Below are 19,966 nucleotides of genomic sequence, written 5' to 3'. Positions count from 1 at the left end.
TTGAAACTGATCCACCTAATAACAAGCCAGACTGCTGACGAGAGTTACTGTGTCGTTACATTGTCTCCAGGCTTGAGCTATGACTTTGCAGCTGTCGGTGTGCGTGTTTTTCATCTTGTAAACTGAAAATTGACCTTCTGTGGGGGGAGACGGGGGCGGTTACTCATTGAAAACGTTCAGTTTCACAACTGAGGCTAATGTCATTAAAGTGAACAGATGTCACCCAGAGTGAGTCACAGTAAATCTAATGTAATCAACTTCTTGCATTTTTTTCTCAATTTTTTCAAATCTCTTAACTCCATTTTTTTATTTTTTTATTTTACTTAAGGAATACTTTAAAATGCTGTTCTGTGTCTGTGTAGCTCTGTAACGCTGTCCAAGCATGGCGTGTTCAATGAAGCCAATCTAATTGCTTTAATTACTGACCAAATTGCTGAACATAAAATATACACGTAAAAGTATCCATAAGAATGTCAGTCATAAATATAAGGAAAACAATACAATCACAATAGGACAAACAGTTAATATCTGAATGGAACCAACATGAATCTTAAGAACAGATTTTAGAGTGGCTAGCTAGTTGCTAGCTCACAAAAATGGATTTTACTAGTCCACTGAGTACTTCATCTAAAGTAAGTGTCCTCTCTAAAACCAACCTTTTCTATGTATTTCATACTGTGTCTCAGGAAGACCAAAACAAAATGTTTTTTCTCAGCTAATTATGATCTAAACCCATCCAAGTTGTGTTTAACAAGAATGGTACCAAGTTTCAGCAGATGAAAAAAATAATTAGAGACCCAAATAGCAAGCCCTGAGGTAACCCACATGTCTCTGTAACAGAAAAGGATCTGTGATTTTTTAGACCTCTCACTGGCTGTTTTTTTATATTGCTGTCCCTTTTTCCAATCTTATGTGTGAAAGAGCAAAAATACTCAGAGAAACTCTTTTGTTTGGTCTTGCCTTTCATTTACCAACTTTGCTCTATGAGAGACAACAGGGAGAACTTGGTGGGGCATAATCACAAACTTCATCAGCTGCATCTTTCTACTTTTGAGGCAGTTTTGCCACAACCCCTTGCCGTTGGAGTTGCTGTGAGCGTGTTATGTCTATTTATGTCTAAAATGTGTGTTTATGATGCAAATATAGCTTTGCGTTTCTGTGTGTCTGTGTGTGTTTTAAATGAGTGGGAGGTGCGTTGGGTTTAGTTTTCACATGACAGTCAGACGTCTTTGTTGTGGTTTTGGGTCTGGCTCCCTGAAGCCCTGGTGTGTTTCCCTACCCTTTTCTGCTGCCACACACAGCAGGGAACTGAAGACAGCTTTTATCCTCTTGTACAGAAACCTTCATAACCTTCACAATAAAAGGTTTTTTAATGTATTGTAAGATAATGAGGGCTGGTGACGTGGAAGCTGCCTTTTGGTTTGTGACAAAAACTCGTTAGCCAACATTTTTCACTTTCCTTTGTGCCATTTCAGATTACGAGTTTTGATTAAGCCAACATTCAGCTGTACCAAATTGACCACTAAAAAGGCCTTTTTTTATGGTCATGTTTATAAAGGATTCTTTTTTTGTTGTTTTGCGTAGTTCTAAAGTTAAGTTAGCAGCTTCTTCATTTGGAGAAAAAATAAATATGTTTTGTTTGGAGTTACGGTATTGTGTTATTACAAAAGTTGAAATCCAAAAGCATAACCTGTCCCCCGGAAAATAAACTTAATGTTTTAGACCATGATCATTTTGATTTCAAAATCATGAATTTCCTCAAATGATCGGTTGCCACAAGTAATTAGATTTTATACAAATAAAAACTGATTTGATTTGACTGATAAAATAATACTTAAGCGCACAACTTGTTATCTTGAAGTTCTATTTCTATGAAGTAACGGAGTTGTGTTAAGGCTTTGACAAAATTCACTCCTAATTTCTTGGGTGACACAGACTGATGAACTTTTAAAACCTTTTCCATTTGTTATCAGCTTGACACAAATTGGAACCCCTGACTCTGACGTGTTGTTACAAAGGCTCGTTTACCCCGGCTGATTTTTCCTGCTGTTCTCTTGAAGTGATTAATTTTTTTGTCATAATTTCAATTGTTTTAACTTCTTAATTTTCTTAATGGACTCATTTAGCAACTTGTTTATTGTGGCCCTTTTTATTTTGTTGAATATATTTAAACTGTCTGTTTTGATTTTCATCGACGGTCTTTCTTTCCTCCCTCTTAATCAGTCTATAATGTTGTTTTAAATGAGAATTAAGTGTCTTTAAACTAAAAGCTTTCTCCTCTCCTTTCTTGCACTAAAAATACTACAAATAACCACCTTCCTTCTGAAACGCTCCCTGAGCTCTGAGTGCACTTCGCTTCCTCCAGCTGATTAGGTGCATGCAGGGGGAAGTTATCCATATTCCTCCACACATCCGTTCAGAAACAACAAAGCTCCGGGCATTGTCTCGAAAGCAGCACAGCCCTTTGGGAGCTTATTATGCAAGGGTCAGCTTGTGAAATTTGTAATCGATGTCTTTTCTCAGATTTCGCACGAATGTTCTTTCCTGATCGAACTCTTTTTTTCTTATTTGATCGAAAAGGATTTGGATTGCTCTGACAACATTCTCACAGCAGCTGACTATCACAGCTGGCTCTTCCGCAGTCACATGTTGCTAATCCAACCATCATCCCATCAATGGCTTGTGATCATCTAACAAGGCAGAAAACCCAGTGAAGCTGAAAGGTGTTAGGTCTTTCCACTGCTAATCCTAGTAGTACCGTTTTTTTTTTTTTACTTCACTTTTTTTTTTTTTTTTTTCACCTCACCCTCTCTGGCTCTGGGCCAAGAACCAGCAGAACTGTTTGAGTCAGCTGCCTGTCTGCCTGCCAGCAGGACCCGTCATTGAGATAATAGCTATTTTCTTCTGGTTTTGTTCAGCTTGTGGGCTTTTGTCCTGTTAGTCTTTGTATTTATACTGGAAGGGAATTTACATGCAGCAGTTTTATGGTTCAAGATGCTTCTGGTGGGGTGATGGAAAGCCTTAAGAAGGATACAGTGGGATTATCAGTCTTAGTTGACGCTTGCTTCCAACGTGTATTGTGGTCTGATCTTTAAAGATATTATCCAGCGGTGTATTTTTTCCCCCGCAGCAAATGAACAATGGCAATAAAATCTAAGCTGTGTAGAAGTAGGGATTTTCAATGCAGGATTTTTACAGAAATCAGGGGATTTTACAGAAAGCACATTAAATGATGTTGATATTTGGGTCGATGACATCACAAGAGGCAAATATTTGATCTGAGCTGCTAGAATTAGGAAGTACTATGGAAAACGAGCTTCTTTTGACATATTTCAACATAGATTCTGAAGCATTAGAGTTGTGAGGTGTTCAACTTCACATTTAACTTGATTCTTCCCCAAGTCATGATGGTCCCAACAGTGGATGGTGAAGCTAAATCAAACGATGACAGTGAGAGTCATCAGAACTTTAAATGATTCAAATCTGTATGCATGTAAAAAAAAAGGGGTTGGGGGGACATAGAAAAATATAAATGGATGTACTCAAAGTAACACTGATTGGTTGCATTTGACTGTGGGTTACCATGTAATATTGTTCAGTAGGTGACAAACAGTAATTCAAGTGAGTTTCATTTATTTCCACTGAAGAGTCTAGCTAATAGCTTGGAAAATTTGCTTTGCCTCATCCTTTAAAAGTTTCAATGTTTTAACTTTCATTAAGCTTCGTTTGAGATTTTAAGCTTTTCTCCCAGTTCAGCAGAAGTTCTGACAAAGACACAGCATGCAGCACATGGCGGACACACAAATTCCAGCATGTTTTCTGAACCACTTTGACTTTCGCTGTGCAGGTCCATGTGATACATTTCTTGCTCTACCCCGGGAACTGTAAATCTCAGTCCTCTCTCCAGCTGTTGCTGCCTGCGACAGCTTAGCTGGTTGATCATAAAACCTGCAGGGAAGAGGTGTTTTTGTTGGGGAAATGATCCAGCTGCTTGCCTCTTTGTCCCCTTGGGTTTCCTCCTGTGAGGTGAAAAGCCTCTCAGAGCCTCTTTGTTTCCAATGTTTGCATTTGTAAAAGGTTTGCAGCACACGTTCTGGGGGTGACGGGAAGGCAAATGTGGGGGAATTTGTGTGTTTGAGCAAAAAGAATGGTTGGGGTAAAGTAAAAGTGTTGTCCAATGCATGTTTGGGCTTGCGACGCATTTAATTTAACTTGGAAGTCAGGCCTCGTAATAGGGGATGCCATCACACCTGAGTCATGTTGCTGTTGCGAGTTAGAAAATGAATTGTTGGAATGATAACTATACTACATGAAATACCAATGTAACATTTTGTGCTTTTAAAACACTGAGGAAACATGTTCAGCATCGAGAACTGAGGTTTCACAGTACGATCTGTGCCCCTAAGTTTATCAATCCTAGCTGTCCGATGTGCTGAGAGTTTATAACTGTAACTTTTACAGGTTTTTATATGTAAAATAGCCACGATGGTCACTAATATTTTCGATTTTGGAATTCCGATTTCCAACAAAAGTAAACAAAAATGTCCATCTACATATTGGCAATGTGGCATTTTGCCCAGGGCGGCACTATGTCTAGTCCTGTTTCAATAAGTAGAGAATGGGTTGCAGCCTAAATTACGACAAATGCAGAAACTTCAAAGTGTTAATAGGTCACTAAATTATTCATCATTTATTACAGACACTTTAAAACTCAGCATGGTTTGTGATCTTTGAACAAAAAGAGAGTTACATTCCCTTCACCTTTGGGTCCTAAAATACACCTCACTAAATGGTTCTGGAATGAGTGCAATTGTTATAAATCTGACTCCGTGGCCAATGGCCCGCAACGTGACGCTTGTTTCCTGTGGAGGGGTCGGTTTGTGGTCTGCGCAGTTTGTCCAGGGGACGCACACTTCTCACACACAACAGCTGGAGAACAGAAGACGGATGTTGTATTTTCTGTGCTCCTGATATGCTTTTTCTTGTGCCCAAGAAAATCACTTTTTTCTTTTTGTTTTTCTCCCCAGAATCTTTTCCCGTTTTTTTGTCTCAAAGGAAGGAAGTAAAAACCTGTTTCTGTATTAAATATCAAGACTTATTTTTAATTGGGGTCCGTGCCTTATCCGATGATACGGAGCCCCAGCTGTCACGGTTCAAATTCCCTCCATTAGGGCGTAATAAAGAACAAAGCTCTCCACCCGCTAGCGGCTGCGTTCTGCTCTGGCATTTGCGGTGTTTATTGGTTTGAAGGAGAGCAATATATCTCTCTCCTCCCCCTTTTTCTCTGTTTTCTTTCTTTTTAAAGTTCGCTCTTGCTGCCCGAAGCGCGTCTTAGGGGTTAATTTAACGCCGAGCAGCCGGAGGAGCGTCCAGGCGCATACGCGCTCACTGATACAGTGGAGTAGTTGTGCCGATTGCTCCCGCAGAGGCGATGCCCTTTTGTGGAGAGGTTCCTAGTCACAGAGAACACACCACGTTCACAGCGGGGACACAAAGAAGAGCTCCGTTTTAAAAAAGAAAAAAAAAAAGGGCTCCATTCTTCCCCCGCTGTTTACTGTGGGTGTTTACAAGGATTTTTGTTGTGCGCATGTAAAGTAGGAGAGGAGAGAAGACCCCAGCTTGCTCTCTCCCCGGAGTTGCCAGTCTCGCGTTGGACGGAGAGTGAAACTCTTGCGCACGAGTTTTGCTCATGGAAGTGAAGATGAAGTTCCCTACAGCGGTTTCAGCAGGATAGCGGACTGGAATCCTGTAACTCGCCTTCAAAAAGAAGCAATTTTATTCCCCCTTTTATTTGCTTCCACCTGCACAAAGGATGCCAACTGATAATAAATACGCAGACATGGAGGAAAAACTTTGGATACTGGAGGACCTCAATATGATGTACATCCGTCAGATTGCCCTCAGCTTGCAGGTAAATTGCTGACTTTTGACCAGTTTTATTAGACAGGAGAAATGGGTGGGCTTGCATTGTCACATTGTAGCTTTCTGAGGTTTTCCAGTGAATCTCTTTGACAACTGACACAACATGCTGCTGTGGTTTGGACTGGTACATACAGAGGAGCTTCTTAAAGAATGTGTGAGTGTGTGTGTGTGTGTGTGTGTGTGTGTGACAAACTAGTCACACTGACGCTGGTGTGGTCTCTTCCTTCACAGATGGTAGATAGAAAACAACCCCACATGTCACCCATCTCTCTCTCTTTTAGTGTGTCCTCTTTCAGCTGGGGCTCACACACAGTCCACAGCTGCACGCATGGCCTCCATGACTCCCAGTGTGATTGTGAGTGAACGTGTGTGTGTTAAAGAGAAGGGGAAAATGTTTTAACATGTAAGCATTTTTTTTTTTTTTTTTTCTAATCCACACAATCTGTGTTTCAGTCGTCTCAGAGGAAATAGCTAAGGAATTTGCTGCTTTTTAATTTTTTTTTTTTTCCAGATTTTAAAGAGAAGTTAGACATATAGTCACTGGCACTGTTGCAGAAATTGAAATTAGAAGCTTTGCTTTTTGCTATTTTAATCTCAACAGATAAATGTCTGTGGTGATTCTGAAGTAAAACAGATACAGCCTTGAATTGTTGGTACATTGAACTGCAGTTTCTCATAAATACAACTTTGCAGCTTAGATAAGGACATCTGGACTCTCATAAGTTTAACAATGTAATTTTTAATACTAGTGCAGAGATGCAATGTGTGCTCCCTTTCTGGTCCTCGTCAGCATCTTTGTCTAATCTGCTGGGGTCTTTAACTCAGACAATGAGTTTGTGCTGTTGAGGCAGAAGCAGGGTAGTCGGAACCAAAACATTGGGTCAAAATTTATCACCCAGTCTAAAAACATGCTACACACTTTAGCATCTTTTGGAGATGAACAACTTCAGCCAGTCAGTTGGATAAAACCCTCAGCCTCATTCCAGGCCTTGGGACAAGCTCAGAAATATATCCCAGATTGGCATTTTTTCTAACTCTACAATTTAGAGTTTGAAGATTGAGCCTTTAATCTGTGACTGTGAAGTAACTTGATCACTATCAGGCTGCATGAACCACATCAACTTTCTTAATTTGTGCAGCATCTTTAAAATCTTGAGCTTCAAAGCTGCTTTCACATGAGGGTACAGTAAAAATAAAAGCCCTGTTTCTGGAGGGTTTTTTTATAGTTTGGTGGCCTGTAATGCTCTGCCACAAACCAGCTATCATGGGTTCCTTATTTTTTTCCAACAATGATCTGATCAAGCTGTAATCACGTTAACTGTGCTTTGATGATAAACTTATTTACTGCCCAGACATGGGCTGTGAAAATGCCGCCTTGTCTGATAATTGAATCTCAGGCATTATGGTGGAATGTGGGAATGTCTTTCTGGAGATCTGGCATTGCACTGTCTCAATTTTAGCTTAATTTTACTAAGTCAGTTAAAATATGATAGAACATCTTTATTTAGTCATGTGGGAAAACTCCTGTGTTACGTTTTCCCCTTCAGACGGAGCTCAGAGGTGAGGGGTGTCTTCCACAAGTCAAAGTATCTGCTCCGAGAAGAAAACAAAACTTTGTTGGGTGATTCTGATGGTACATGGCCTCTTCTTTGCTCAGAAACCCATTTCACTTGGTCGCCCACTCTGTTGTTCCCCTCTCCACGCTGCAGTTCTCCTCACTATGGGTGGGTTTATTAAACAGCGAGATTCTTTGTATGTGGCAGAGCTGCACAGCCCACAGTCCAACTGTAATTTCGGCAAGCTGTGGGGGATATAAGAAAAAGAAAAAAAAAAAGAAAGAAAGAATGGGTAATTAAAATTTGCAGTTATTAACTGTAAACTCTCTCTCTGCTGCTCTCATTTTCACGCCACAGCACAGCAGCTTTCTGCAAAGCCACTCCCACCCACGGCACAAGCTTACACATGTAGGTTTATGACTTATACAGACGTTAATATTCACAGATTATGCCACTATATTTTTCAGGTGTGCACATATGCTGTGTAAGCGCTCTAATACGTCCTTTTGTAATTTTGCATTCAGTGGAAAGTTACGTTTCTGCTCTTCAGGTTTTAACAAGTCTGTTGGAATAATAGCATTGACTGCATTCTTCGCTCCACTGTTTTCTTCCGTCTGCCTCCCCTGTGAGGCCCGCTGGGCAGCAATGTCACTTCTTTAATTGTGCATAAATTGCCAAAAAAAAGAAAAACAAGAATTTTTGCCACAGGATACAGGATTTGCCTCAGAGAGGGGGGGATGAGGGGCGGGGGTTATGGGTGATGGGAAACAGGAAATGGTCATGTGTAATTATGTCCACCGCCACTGGGAGAGACAACTACATGTCACTGAAACTGCCAAATAAAAGAAACACGTGCACCACTTCCTGTTATCAAAAATGCAGATATACAGTGTCTCAAGAAGAAATCATTACTGATATAAATTTGTTATAAAAGTATTACTGATTGCACTTTAAAAATTAGGTAGCTTTATGTTATTAAAGGTAATTCCCATTAAAGGTTCTTGGTTAATGTCAAGTTGTCATAACAAAGACATTTTGAATAATGTCAACTTTGTATTAAAAGTGTCATAATTTACCGAATGACGCTTTATGACAACAGTCATAAATATTCATGAAGGCTTATTCATGTTCATGACAGGTGTTATGTCATGTTTATGACAGTGTCATTTCAGTCTTATTCACCCCCCTTCAAATAAAGAGTTACCAATATGACTTTAAATTATGACTTGCATACATAACTCTGAAAATGTTTTGCAAATTTGTTTACAGCCCTCTCTGAGTAAATACTCTGCAGGAGCACCTTTCACTGCCGTTAGGATTTGAGTATGTCTCTAGCATCAAGAACCTGAAACTTTGAACCGCTCTTTTGTAAAACAGGTCATTTTTCCCCCCCTGCTGGATAGAAAGTATCTGTGAACATCGGTCTTCGACTTCTGCCACAGTTTTGCAAAAGTCTGGACTTTGTCTGGAACAATTTGACACATGATTCTTTGATCTTAACTGCCCCATTATTAAGCTTTGAAATTATATTCAGGATCTTTATTATGCATAATGGTGGACCTCCCACCCAGTGACACGCAGCTTCTCCAGGTTTTCCTCCTGGATTGTTGCCTGGCCATTGACTTCCTGTGCGATTCCGCTCAATTAAAATCTTGTTTCACATCACATTCTGGGCTTTCTCCCGCTGAAGTGGCCCACCAGCAAACCGAAGGATGAGTTGTGATCAATGGCGTCAATTTTCTGTGTTATTTTAGAATTGTGTTCTGCCTGTAGTTTTAGCGATGGCAGCAGTGGGAGTGAACAAAGCCGTTCACATCGTGGCCAAACTTTAGCGATGTGGAAACTTTTGAAACATCAAGAGAGTCCATGCCTCCAGGAAGCAAACGTTTCTCAATAGCTGAGAGCCCAGACCCTCTGGACGAAGCAAATAACACAGGACAGGAGACTGCTTTAGTTTTCCTGGATTGGTTTGACTAAACCATTTCTCCCTCCCTCCTTAAAAAAAAAAACATCCCCACAGCATGATGCTGCCATAACCATGTTTCACCAAGCAAAAAACGTTTTCAGCCTGATTTGCTACTTTGCATGCAGAGAGAGTTAAATTTTGGCTCCTTCTTCCACATGTTTATGTCCTCTTAACGGCTTGTGGCTAACTCCTAACAGGACATCCTATTGCTTTTCAATTAACAATGGTTGTTTTCTTGCCACTTGTTACTAAAGGTTTGACTGTGGATCTCATGATTAATAGTCGTCCTGTTGTCGACAGCTTCCCACCTGATCTGTGGATGTCTGGAGCTCCTCCAGAGATTTCATTTCAGATAATAGCTTGAACAGCGCTCTGTGAGACGTCCACAGCCTGTGTGTGACCTCACTCTACTTGAGGCTTTCCTGATGTTTTCCCTGATATGTTTACTGTGTTCCTTGGCCTCCATGATGCTGATTGTAACATAACATTTTAAAATGTTCAAAGACTAGAAAAATCTTTGCTATTTGTTTCATATCTAAACTTTTTCTCTAGCTATTCGAATGCTACGAGCATGTTTTTTTCTTACATGCACAACATGGAGACCCTTTTTTTGTTTTGTTTTTTTTTATGATTTTTGCCTTCTTCATTGAGTTAAATGTCAAGAGTTTCTAAGCGTTGTTTGTGACCCAACTTGTAAATTCAGGATTTGTGCTGGGCAAGCCATTCTTTGTTAATCAGTCTTTGTCTGTGTCAGTACAATTCCTTCTCTGTGTGTGAGTGTGAATGTTATCTGGCTGATCACGCCAGCAATCGCGGCTTTTTGGAAGCACAAAAACTGGAGAGTGAAGAGGAAAAAACATTTAGTTGCGAATCCTTTTCAGAACAGCAAAAGTTAGCGTAGAAACTTAACCGCTTTTGCGTTTTTTGGTGTTTTAAACGGCAACAAAAACAAACAACTGAGAGAAATTCTCCTCCTTGTCAGGATGTATTCAGCGACCTTCGCGTGGTCCTTCAGTCTGTCTCAGACCTTTGGTATTCCCGAACATCTTCCGTCCTTAAACAAACACAGACACGCTGACCCTGACGTGCTGCATTAGCAGCAGCTCGTCTCTAACGTCGGCTGACTGGGAACTCACATGGGAGTGGGTCGGAGGGGGTCAGATGTCAGGTTCTTGCTGGCTCACTCAAGACATGTGCTCAACCTCTCACACGCTCCAGAGACCTAAACTTAGTTCTGACGGCGACTTGGATGCTTTTTTAGCCTGAAATATCCTGTGACTGATATTTATACATTGGCTCCTCATTCAGTCTCAGAGCTGTGGTTCAAGATGTCGCAAACATTTGCTTGAAAAAAAAAAAAAAACTGAAGATGGATGGATGGATGCATTGTCTGCTTTAAACTGTGCTGATGTAACCAGCTTGGAATGAACTTGGTGGGTGATTCAGTTTATCCCTTCTACATATGATGTCATGTCCATTAAAGCATGCTGGGATTGTTCCACCATTTTTGCTTGTGACTGTGAAGCATTCCCTGTGTTCAGATGGGAGAAGATATCCCTCAGATTTTAGATTCTGTAGTTTTACTTTTCCTTCCTTGAAAATGCATGGTTATGTTGAGAAATAAAAAAAAAATAAAAAATAAAAAAACAGCATATAATCTAAATCTGCAGTGGAACAACAAGAACGGTTTTGTATGTGTACATAGTAGCAGTGTTGAGATCAAAACTGAACTTTTGATCTTAATTGCGAGACACTTTTTGTCCTGGAAAACTAACACTTCACCCTAAGCGCACCATCATCACAGTGAGACAGAGTGTTGGCACTGTCATGCTGAGGGGATGTTTTTAATCAGCAAATACTAAGAAACTATTGTTGATGGGAAGGCGGATGAAGCTAGGATAATTCTTACAAACAGAAAAATAATTCAATCCCAGACGTATTTGATCTGTGTGTCTGTAGGGTGTAACCGGCACAAACACAGATCAACTGATTTCTTTTATTTTAACTCATCTCAACATTTGTTGAAGAAAAAAAAAAAAACATACCGCATCATTTCTTTTCCCAACATGCCTCGTCTTTCACCACATTCAGCCTCCCTCAAGCCTTTATTCGCTGCACACCTTTCCTTGTATAACAGCAACATTTGGATTAGGATCAATGCATCGGTTCACGGAGCAGTGAGCAAGTAAAAAGGAAAAAAACACACACACACACACACACACACACCCCGTGTTTCAGAGTGTGTATGTACATGTGCTTTGGAGTCCGTGTGTTTGTGTTGGTTCAGCTGGCAGGTTGTTTAGGTAGCTCCATATTAAGCTCCGCCAGACACAAGTGGAAGGAGTGTTAAAGTCACACAAGTCATGTCAGAACCAGAGCACATTCCTACATGACAGACTTCTTCTGCCTCAACATAAGCTTGTGTTTGTATGCTTTGTAGTAAGAAAGCGTTTGCAAACAGTAACAGGCCAGCAATATGCTACATGCATTCGAAAACAAGCTACTCTTATCACTCAGGATTTCAGCGTTTTAAATGTGTTTATTCGTGTGGCAGGGTTTTTCAGTGAGCTCAGTTTGTTTGCTGTGTGTGTGTGTGTGTGTGTCTGTGTGTTTTCGATTAAGTATGCTTTCAGATTTTCACTCCTGAGTTGCTACAGTTGTTTGCAGTTCTCTCAGCGGTGCATGCCAAAAGTGACCAAGAAAGGGAGTCTTTGTATCACATCACACACACCTACTGCTCAACACCAAGCCTCGCTCTCCTGCTTGGAACAACACATCTGCTTTCCAAACCGCAGCTATCCCAGCCAGCTTTCCTTCGACCGTCTAAAGTCCGAATCAGGTGGCCCCCCACCTTGGATCAGCACCCGGTGCCTCCCGTGGATGTTACCGCAAAACTGCATCGCGCCCCTCGGTAGTTCATCCTGGCTGTTGCCCATGAGGCGGTTGGGAGGAGCGGCGCTGTTCTAAATAGGAGCTCTGTGTTAGGAGAAACCTGGTTGGGTTCTGCGCTGATCCGGTTTCCTTTGAAAAACAGCAGGCACGGGCCGGGAGACGGAGCAGGAGAAAACACTGGGCTGAAGGTGATGTTGTTGTTGGAGCCTGCTGTAGGCCTGCCTCCCCGCACCTTTGCTTTTTGTTGCTGCTCACCCCATCTCTGCCTGAGGCTGCCTGATAGCTCTACCTCGCTTATCTCTCTACCAGCATTCAGGCCCTTATTTTTCCTCTGCTTTCATCATTTAAAGTAGGCATGCACCAACCAGGATTTTGTCACCAATCTCTGATTTTTGTAAAGCTTTGACCAAGTTATAATATTTAGCCAGTTCTGGTTTATCCCTAAATATAATGTAGGAAAATATAAGAACAGCAACCAACATATTGTTTTGTAGCTGTGGAAGGGGAAGGCCAAGCAGTAAAACAGGACATTTTTTAAACCAAAAACCTACAGGGTTTGATATTTTAAGTTGTTTAGCATCTTAGGCTACAGTGGTTATTAGCATACTTAGCATGGCTTGTGTTACAGAAACATCAGTTTTTATGTGTATTCCCTTAAGAATGTAAAGTCTTAATAATGTCTCCAAAAAAAAAAAAAAAAGCCAGCTTTTCTAAAACCAGACCGCTTCATGACAGAGTTTGAAAGGCTCAGAGAAACTTGGCTGCATTCAAACTTCTAACATCCACAGTTCTACACTGACTGTCTTTAAAGCTATTACAAGCTTTTGAAAGACTTCACTACCTAATTTACCTAATTGGCCGTACCATGAGGTGAAGAAGAGAAGAACTGCATTACGGAAGAGACGGAGACTCCAGTTAAATATGTTTAGAAGTACTAATAAACTTTCTTCTGTTGATTTTTTTGTTTGTTTGTTTTCATGTTCCAATAAAATCCCTCTGTGTTTATCTGGGTAGGTAGAGGCTCAAAGAAGACACTCTCTTTGTGGTTGTTTTAGCATTATTTTTTTAAACATTTTTCTCTTTTTAGGATTTTACTGTAGTCATCTTGTTTGATTACAACATTTCAGTCATTTTAAAAGCCTGAAAATAACTCTAACTCTGAGTCCTCTTCATTCATTTTGAACTTTTGTTTCGCTATCATGAACATGCATTACGACAGTTTGAATTTAGTATTTCTAAGTAAAACCTGGAGCCTGAGTTATTGTGTTCACAGCCTTGAAAGTTACAGTTTTGTTACTTTTGTGTTTATACAGCCTGTTCATGAGCTTGTGTGATGTATTTGTTTTCTTTCCTGCCAGTGAGATAAAGTATGCGCAAAGAACTGGGCAAGAGTGTGGGTCCGTCAGTTCACTCACTGAGGATCATGTGCGTGGGTTTAAATGAATCTATTTGTGCGTACTTGGCTCTCTCTCTCTCTCTTTTTTTTTTTAGTTTTTATGTTCTTTATGTCCGTCTAATATCTATCTACAGACGGAGCACAATGTGGGAAACAAGGGCAGAGCAACAGCTCTCTAACTAACAATTATTTCCATTAAAACAATCCATTCTCGGCCGCATGTTCTCCTGCAGTTTAGAACAGTAGTGCTTCTTGTAGAGCTGTACTTTTCCTGCAGCTCAACTTCTGTTCTTTCAGCAACAAGCCAGATTGTAAAATTAAGTCACCATTAATCTGAACTGGAGTCAAAGTTATGCAACCAGTGGGCGTGTTGGTGCGTCTGTTGATTGGAAAAGCTGAAGTCAGTATGTATAGAGTTCATGCCCAACCATTTCAGAGTGTTTAATGTCAAATTAAACTTATGTTCTCTCTCTTTAACGACGTCTCCATGTTTAATTAAACCCATCTGAGATTTACAAAACAAAATGTATTTAACGACACGCAAGAAAGGTTGTGGGATTGCTTTGTAAATCGATGGGTTGTGAATGTTTTTACCTCAAAAAGTAGAGAAGTATTAAAGAATCCCAAATGGGATCTACTGCCGGGGAAATCCCAGGCCTGGAGGCGGGGGCGGCAGCAGCAGGAGTCGGGGCTTAATGTGGTAAATACTGAACAGCTGAAAGAGACCTCTTGTTGCGGTGCAAGGTGTTGATAGGCATGGAGGGACTGAGCTTTCCCCTAAACACCCGACCCCACCCAGCACTAAAAAACAACACTCTGTCTCACCATGATGATGAGATCAGTCGTACTCTCTAGTTAGATGATATCATGTTTGGTACTTGGGGTTAAAGGCTTGGGGCCACGTTTGGAGGGGCCAGGTGTTTGTAGGAGGAGCGACGCTCTTTGAAGGCTTGGTGAATTTGACACTGAATGATGTGTTGCTGCCAAAAGCTGGCCTTTTCTCCTACTGTGACTCTGACGTTGGCCTCTTTCACCCAGAAGTTTTTGTCATACAAAGATGAGTCTCTCTTTCATGGGTTAGTTAGGGGTTTTTGAAATGAGGTTTTATATGGAAGCTTATATCTTACTTGTACTGCAGTAGATAACTCTCTTGATGTTTCCGATAATTATAAATGTAGATCGGACTAAAGCCAGCAGCTAGTTCAAGAGAGGCCTAGAAGAAAATAGCTTCCGTCTTTACCATTTTCTTCAAATTTCAAAAATGTTTTAAAAGCTGGAGACATAGTTTTATTAACCTTTAAAATGCACTATCTGGTTGTATGCACATGAATATTTGCACAGAAAATAGAAGTTCATAAATGATGTTCTTATTTTAAATGCATATCAACACCAGAACAGATAATGGGTGACACTGGCTGGAGTTCTCATTTTAAGCAGTAGATGTCACTACAATCTGTCTCTTTTCAATCTGTTTTAGCAGAAGAAGAATTGATAAAAAGTATATTATTGATACAGCTGTCCACAACAAAGTTTGAAAGTGCTATTTTTCCACAAGAGCAGGCATCAAATATGCCATAATAAACTATGCATAAGCTTGCAGAGACCAGCCAGAGTTCAGACACTGTTCTGTTCCTGATTTACAAACATCACTTATGGTGGATGCTCCAAACTTGCAAAAACGGGGATGTGCACAGCTGCCTTGAAATGCCGGAACATGTCTTCTCTCCTGATTGTTTTTTGGTGCAAGGCGTCATCTTTTCTACGCCGTGACTGCCTTGCTCAGGTTGACTGCAGTATCTCTTGCCCTCCGGGTCCTTCCAGAAATCACACAGAAACGACCCATAGCGTTTTTTAAAAGCGGGTTAGGTCTGTAGGTTCATCGCCCTCGTACTAAGGAAACTGCTGTAGAAAATCCAGCTTCCTCTTGTTTTCAGACATGACAGGTACCTATGTCTGTCCAAGTGGTCTGATCCGGTGATCCTTAAGAGATGAAAAGGTTAATCCACCTTAGCTTTGTCTGACTGGGAGACAGGTCAAGGTCTCCTGTTTTGTGCTACTCAAGGCATCTCGATATGACTGGTTGACAACCAGACCAAAAGCCCCCATTAGCCCCACTGTTACACCTAGCTCCTATACGTGTCATTGCTCAGTATGTGAGCAGTCAAAAACTGGCTGCTGGTAGTTATGTAACTACACGAGCCATTTATTTTTGGACACCATTTTAGGCGTACATGATAACTCACACATTCGGGTCATTCAGGTCTTTGCAGTTGGTATCTGCAGCTGTCACTGTGAGCTGCATGAAGACTGTTAGTCAGTATTTATATTTATCTCTGGACGTGATCCCTGCTCACGTAAAACAGTTGAAGTACTGACGAACTACACAGTTTTCCTCTTGAGGCTGTGTGCTCCATAGTAGAGGTGATAAATCTATAACCTACAGGTTTTTTGCTGCCTAAAACATAACTGTGCAGTGAAGAAACCACTTTTAGACATACTGGTTACTTGAGTCTTAAAACCCTAGAAAGGTTCACTGTTACAGTATGTCAATAAAAATAGTTTTCCTACTGCTCTGATGTCTGCTTGGGATCTGGCTTCAGTCCTCTCTCAGCATACTTGTGGTTAGGCAACAGTCATGCCTGCGAACAGCTGTGGAGAAACTCATGCTTTCTGACACCGGGAGGAAAACTGATCTTGTCATCCTTTTGCCGTCCATGTGTTAAACAAAACCACAACAGACGCATAACAATAAAGATAGAGTTTCTCAGACAAGGAGGCAGAAGTTAGCTGCGAGAACGAGGGAGACGAGTGAAAAATCCCAAAGAGCCTGCCATGCCATTGTATGGCCAGCAGAGGGCCGATAGGGTCGACTCTGAAACACCAGACTGAGTCTTTCTCATTTGGGAATAATGTGTGTTCACTCCTCTAGGCCACTGTTAGCCGTAGGTTCTCACTCTCATCTAACGCTGTGAAAACATGACAATGGGCAGCAGTGATTCAGAAACATGTTCTATAGATAGACACATGCGAGGCTTCCTTATCTGTGTTGGGAAGGAAGTAATCTTTAGAAGGACATTTAGCTGGAAAACAGAGGAAGAAGCACGCAGGTCTGAGGGGGGAAAAGGCGCTGTTGGTGAGTCAATAGGAAGTGCTTTAGAGTCAGACGGCATAGCAAGGCTTGTCAGGCTGATGGAATGTGTTATTCTTAAAATGTGGGACTTATGGTGCCTTGAAAGAGTATTCACTTCAACCTGACAACACATAAATGTGTTTCATTGGGATAGACAAACGCAAAGCAGCACATCATTGTGAAATAGAAAGGAAATAATCTATGGTTTTTAAATTTGGTACAAATAAATATGAAACTTTTGTCATATTTTGCTCTAGTTGCAGCTGCAAGTCTTTTGCGGTATGTTTCCTTCAGCATTGTACATCTAAAGATGAAAAAATTCTGACCCTATTTTTTTGTCAGATTAGATGAGGGAGCACTGGTGAAGTTCTTCCAGTCTTACCACTAATTCTGGATTTGATTTTTGCCTGAACTTTGGGCCATTTTAACACTTGATTAATCTAGACCACTCAAATGTGTCTCTGGCTGTATTAAAGGTATTTGTCCTTTATAACAGCCAGAGACTGTCTCAAGTCACCTGCAGTCTCTAACAGGTTTTCTTCCAGGTCATTCGCCCTCCCATCACATCACTGTTCCTCCTGAAGAAGGCACAGTGAGCTGCTTTCGTCATGTATAGATTCATTTTTTAAAACTTTTCCAGTAAAGCTAAATTTGAGCACACGATTGCAGCTCCTCCAAAGTTACCGTGGGCCTCTTGCCCAGTGTGTCAGTTCACACCATAAGTTGACACCCTTTCACTAGCACTAAGGCTTCTGAACGCAACTGTTTGTACTTGATCATATGCACAGTCATCAAAGTGAAGAACGTTGAATACAAGTGAAATGAAACATTTTCCATATTTTTATTTGTGAAACAATTTCAAATCCCTGCCTCGTTTTTCTTCCCCTTCAAATTTTCTCTTTGCGGTGTGCTGCTTTTTGTGGCTCTAATTATTAAGTTAGTTAAAGCTTGTGGTTGAAACACAACAAGAAGGTTCAAGGAATAAAAATACAAGTGTAAATCTCTGTTAAATAGTCATCCAAGTCAGCCCTCACTTGAGTTACAAAGCAGAGCAAAAGTAATAGAAGTTCCCTGTTTGGTTTTACTTTATAACTAGACCTCTTGAACCTCACAGACTCAGGAGATGTTAGTTGGTACAGCAGATTGATGTTGCACTAGGGCAGTAGTGTGACTCACCTGGATTCGTAAACCAGCACTTACACTATATTCCCTGCTGCCTTGCACAAGCAGTTGCTTGTGAAGCTTTAATCTGATTAACTCCAGGATATTTACAGCTCTTAAGTCCTTGATTATCAAGGCTGATTTTGTTTGTGTGTGTGGCTTGTAAGAGGAGAAAAAGATTTATTTGAAGAGGGCTGATGACCAAAACTATGAAACGAAAACCTGTCACAGCCCTATTATTATTACCTTGTGACTCCAGTTTCTGTGGGAATGTCCTTTTACCTGGAGGTAAAGTGCTGCATTCTTGCACTGGTGTAATGTCTCTTTAATGAGATGGACTGTGTTGCTCTGTTTTCTAATAGCCAAGTCTGCCCACAAACAGAATTTCTCCCATCCTCCTACACCTCAGCTGCTTGCGTCTCTGGACTGCATGCCACTATTCTGCTCACCCACAAGCAACAAAACAAACGCTGTGAATTTTCTCTCCCATCACTTAAAAAAAACAAACAAAAAAAAAACGTTTTGCTTCCATTTTGCTCTGATGATATTTAGAGAAATAATTAGAAAAATTGGAACAATGCTTGGTGCAGAACCAACTTCCTAACAGAGGTCGGGTTTCTTCCTATGTTTCCAAAATAAGTCCGTTATGCGTTTTCCATCAATGACTTCCTGGGGCCAAGCGCTCAGCTGATTCTTACCTCCCTGCTTAAATTCCCACACATAACTCTTAAATGGCCAGTGTGTGTTTTCCTTTCTGTTCGCCCGCAAATCACTCCCATATATCACCAGCGGACAAGGCGCTGCGCTCGACTGCACATCGACATCCAAGTGCGCCGGTATGGGAAATGCAAAAAGCAGAGGGAGGCAGAGTAAGTGCAATTGCAGACGTAACTTGATAAATATGGCTGTTATTTGTTGTCACCTTGATGTCTTCACATTAGACGACGTTTATGACTGAGGGAGAAATCATTTTCAACACCATCACTTACACAAATAGGGATTTTTAGTAAGTAGCTGAAGAAACCAAAGAAATACTTCCTCATACTTACTATATGGACATCTAGCTGTGCAATGTTTCACATGCAATGCCTTTCTGAAGTATTAATGCCTCTTGGACGTTTTCACATTTTGTCATGCTATAAAACCATAAACGTCTGTATATTTACTTGGTACTTTATGTAATACACCAAAACAAAGTAGAACATAACTGTGAAGGCAATTATTATTATGTATTTATTTATTTATTTATTTATTTATTTATTTTACCAAAAATGATCTGAAAGGTGTGGCATGCATTTATATTTGCCCCCCTTTAATCTCCTAAATAAAGTCCAGTGGTGCCAATTACTTGAAATGTCACATCATGAGTGGCCCTGTGAAAGCCTCTGAGGTTTGTCAGAGATCATTAACCTGCTTGTCCACCTAAACGGAGAGACCAGACCATGGTATCTCTAGAGGAGCTGCAGAGGTTCACAGCTCAGGTGTGCAAAACAACGATTAACTGTTAATTTCATAAAGCTGTCATTTATGAAGGAGTGGTGAGAAGAAAGTCATACAGAGTCCCTTTTGATGAGTGACAAGTGACAGCCGCATGCTGTGGGAGTGAATTTCTTCACGACGGGATCGACCAGAGCTGAGATTCATTTCCCAGTTGAACAACAGACGTAAACACACACCCAGATGTTTAACTCCGATCCAGAATCCGTGACAAGACTTGGAAAATAGATGTTTGCCGACATCCATTATGGCTGAATTTCAGCTACAATTTCAGTTGCTGGATGTTCAAAGCTGATTTAGGAAAAAAAGAAAGAAAAAAGACTACTTGAGTGAAGAGTGGTTGGGCCTGAATGCACACCACATTCTTAGATTTATTTGTATGTATATTTCTGACAGTCCAAACAGTTACTAGCTACTACAGAAACACTATGACCCAACCAGCTCTG

The 19,966-nt window shown here is 40.7% G+C and overlaps 1 protein-coding gene across 2 annotated transcripts in view; it reads left to right on the top strand.

Annotated features, from left to right (window-relative positions):
- The window catches only part of rtkna (rhotekin a), a 63,328-nt gene that overhangs the window by 12,698 nt on the left and 30,664 nt on the right, over positions 1-19,966 (top strand). Inside the window, exon 1 of one of the 2 annotated variants that reach the window (XM_007562933.2) lies at positions 5,128-5,911. The exons of the other annotated variant lie outside the window; for it this stretch is intronic. Coding sequence (XP_007562995.1) covers positions 5,813-5,911 — 99 coding nt within the window. The 5' untranslated portion in view covers positions 5,128-5,812. Of the gene's footprint in view, positions 1-5,127; positions 5,912-19,966 lie in introns of those variants that run through there. 2 annotated transcript variants of the gene reach the window in all.

The sequence above is a fragment of the Poecilia formosa genome, unplaced genomic scaffold (genome assembly GCF_000485575.1).
Source record: "Poecilia formosa unplaced genomic scaffold, Poecilia_formosa-5.1.2 Scaffold5, whole genome shotgun sequence".
Classification (NCBI taxonomy): domain Eukaryota; kingdom Metazoa; phylum Chordata; class Actinopteri; order Cyprinodontiformes; family Poeciliidae; genus Poecilia; species Poecilia formosa.
Note: the sequence above shows the minus strand (reverse complement) of the source record. Positions and strands in the feature narration are given on the sequence as shown.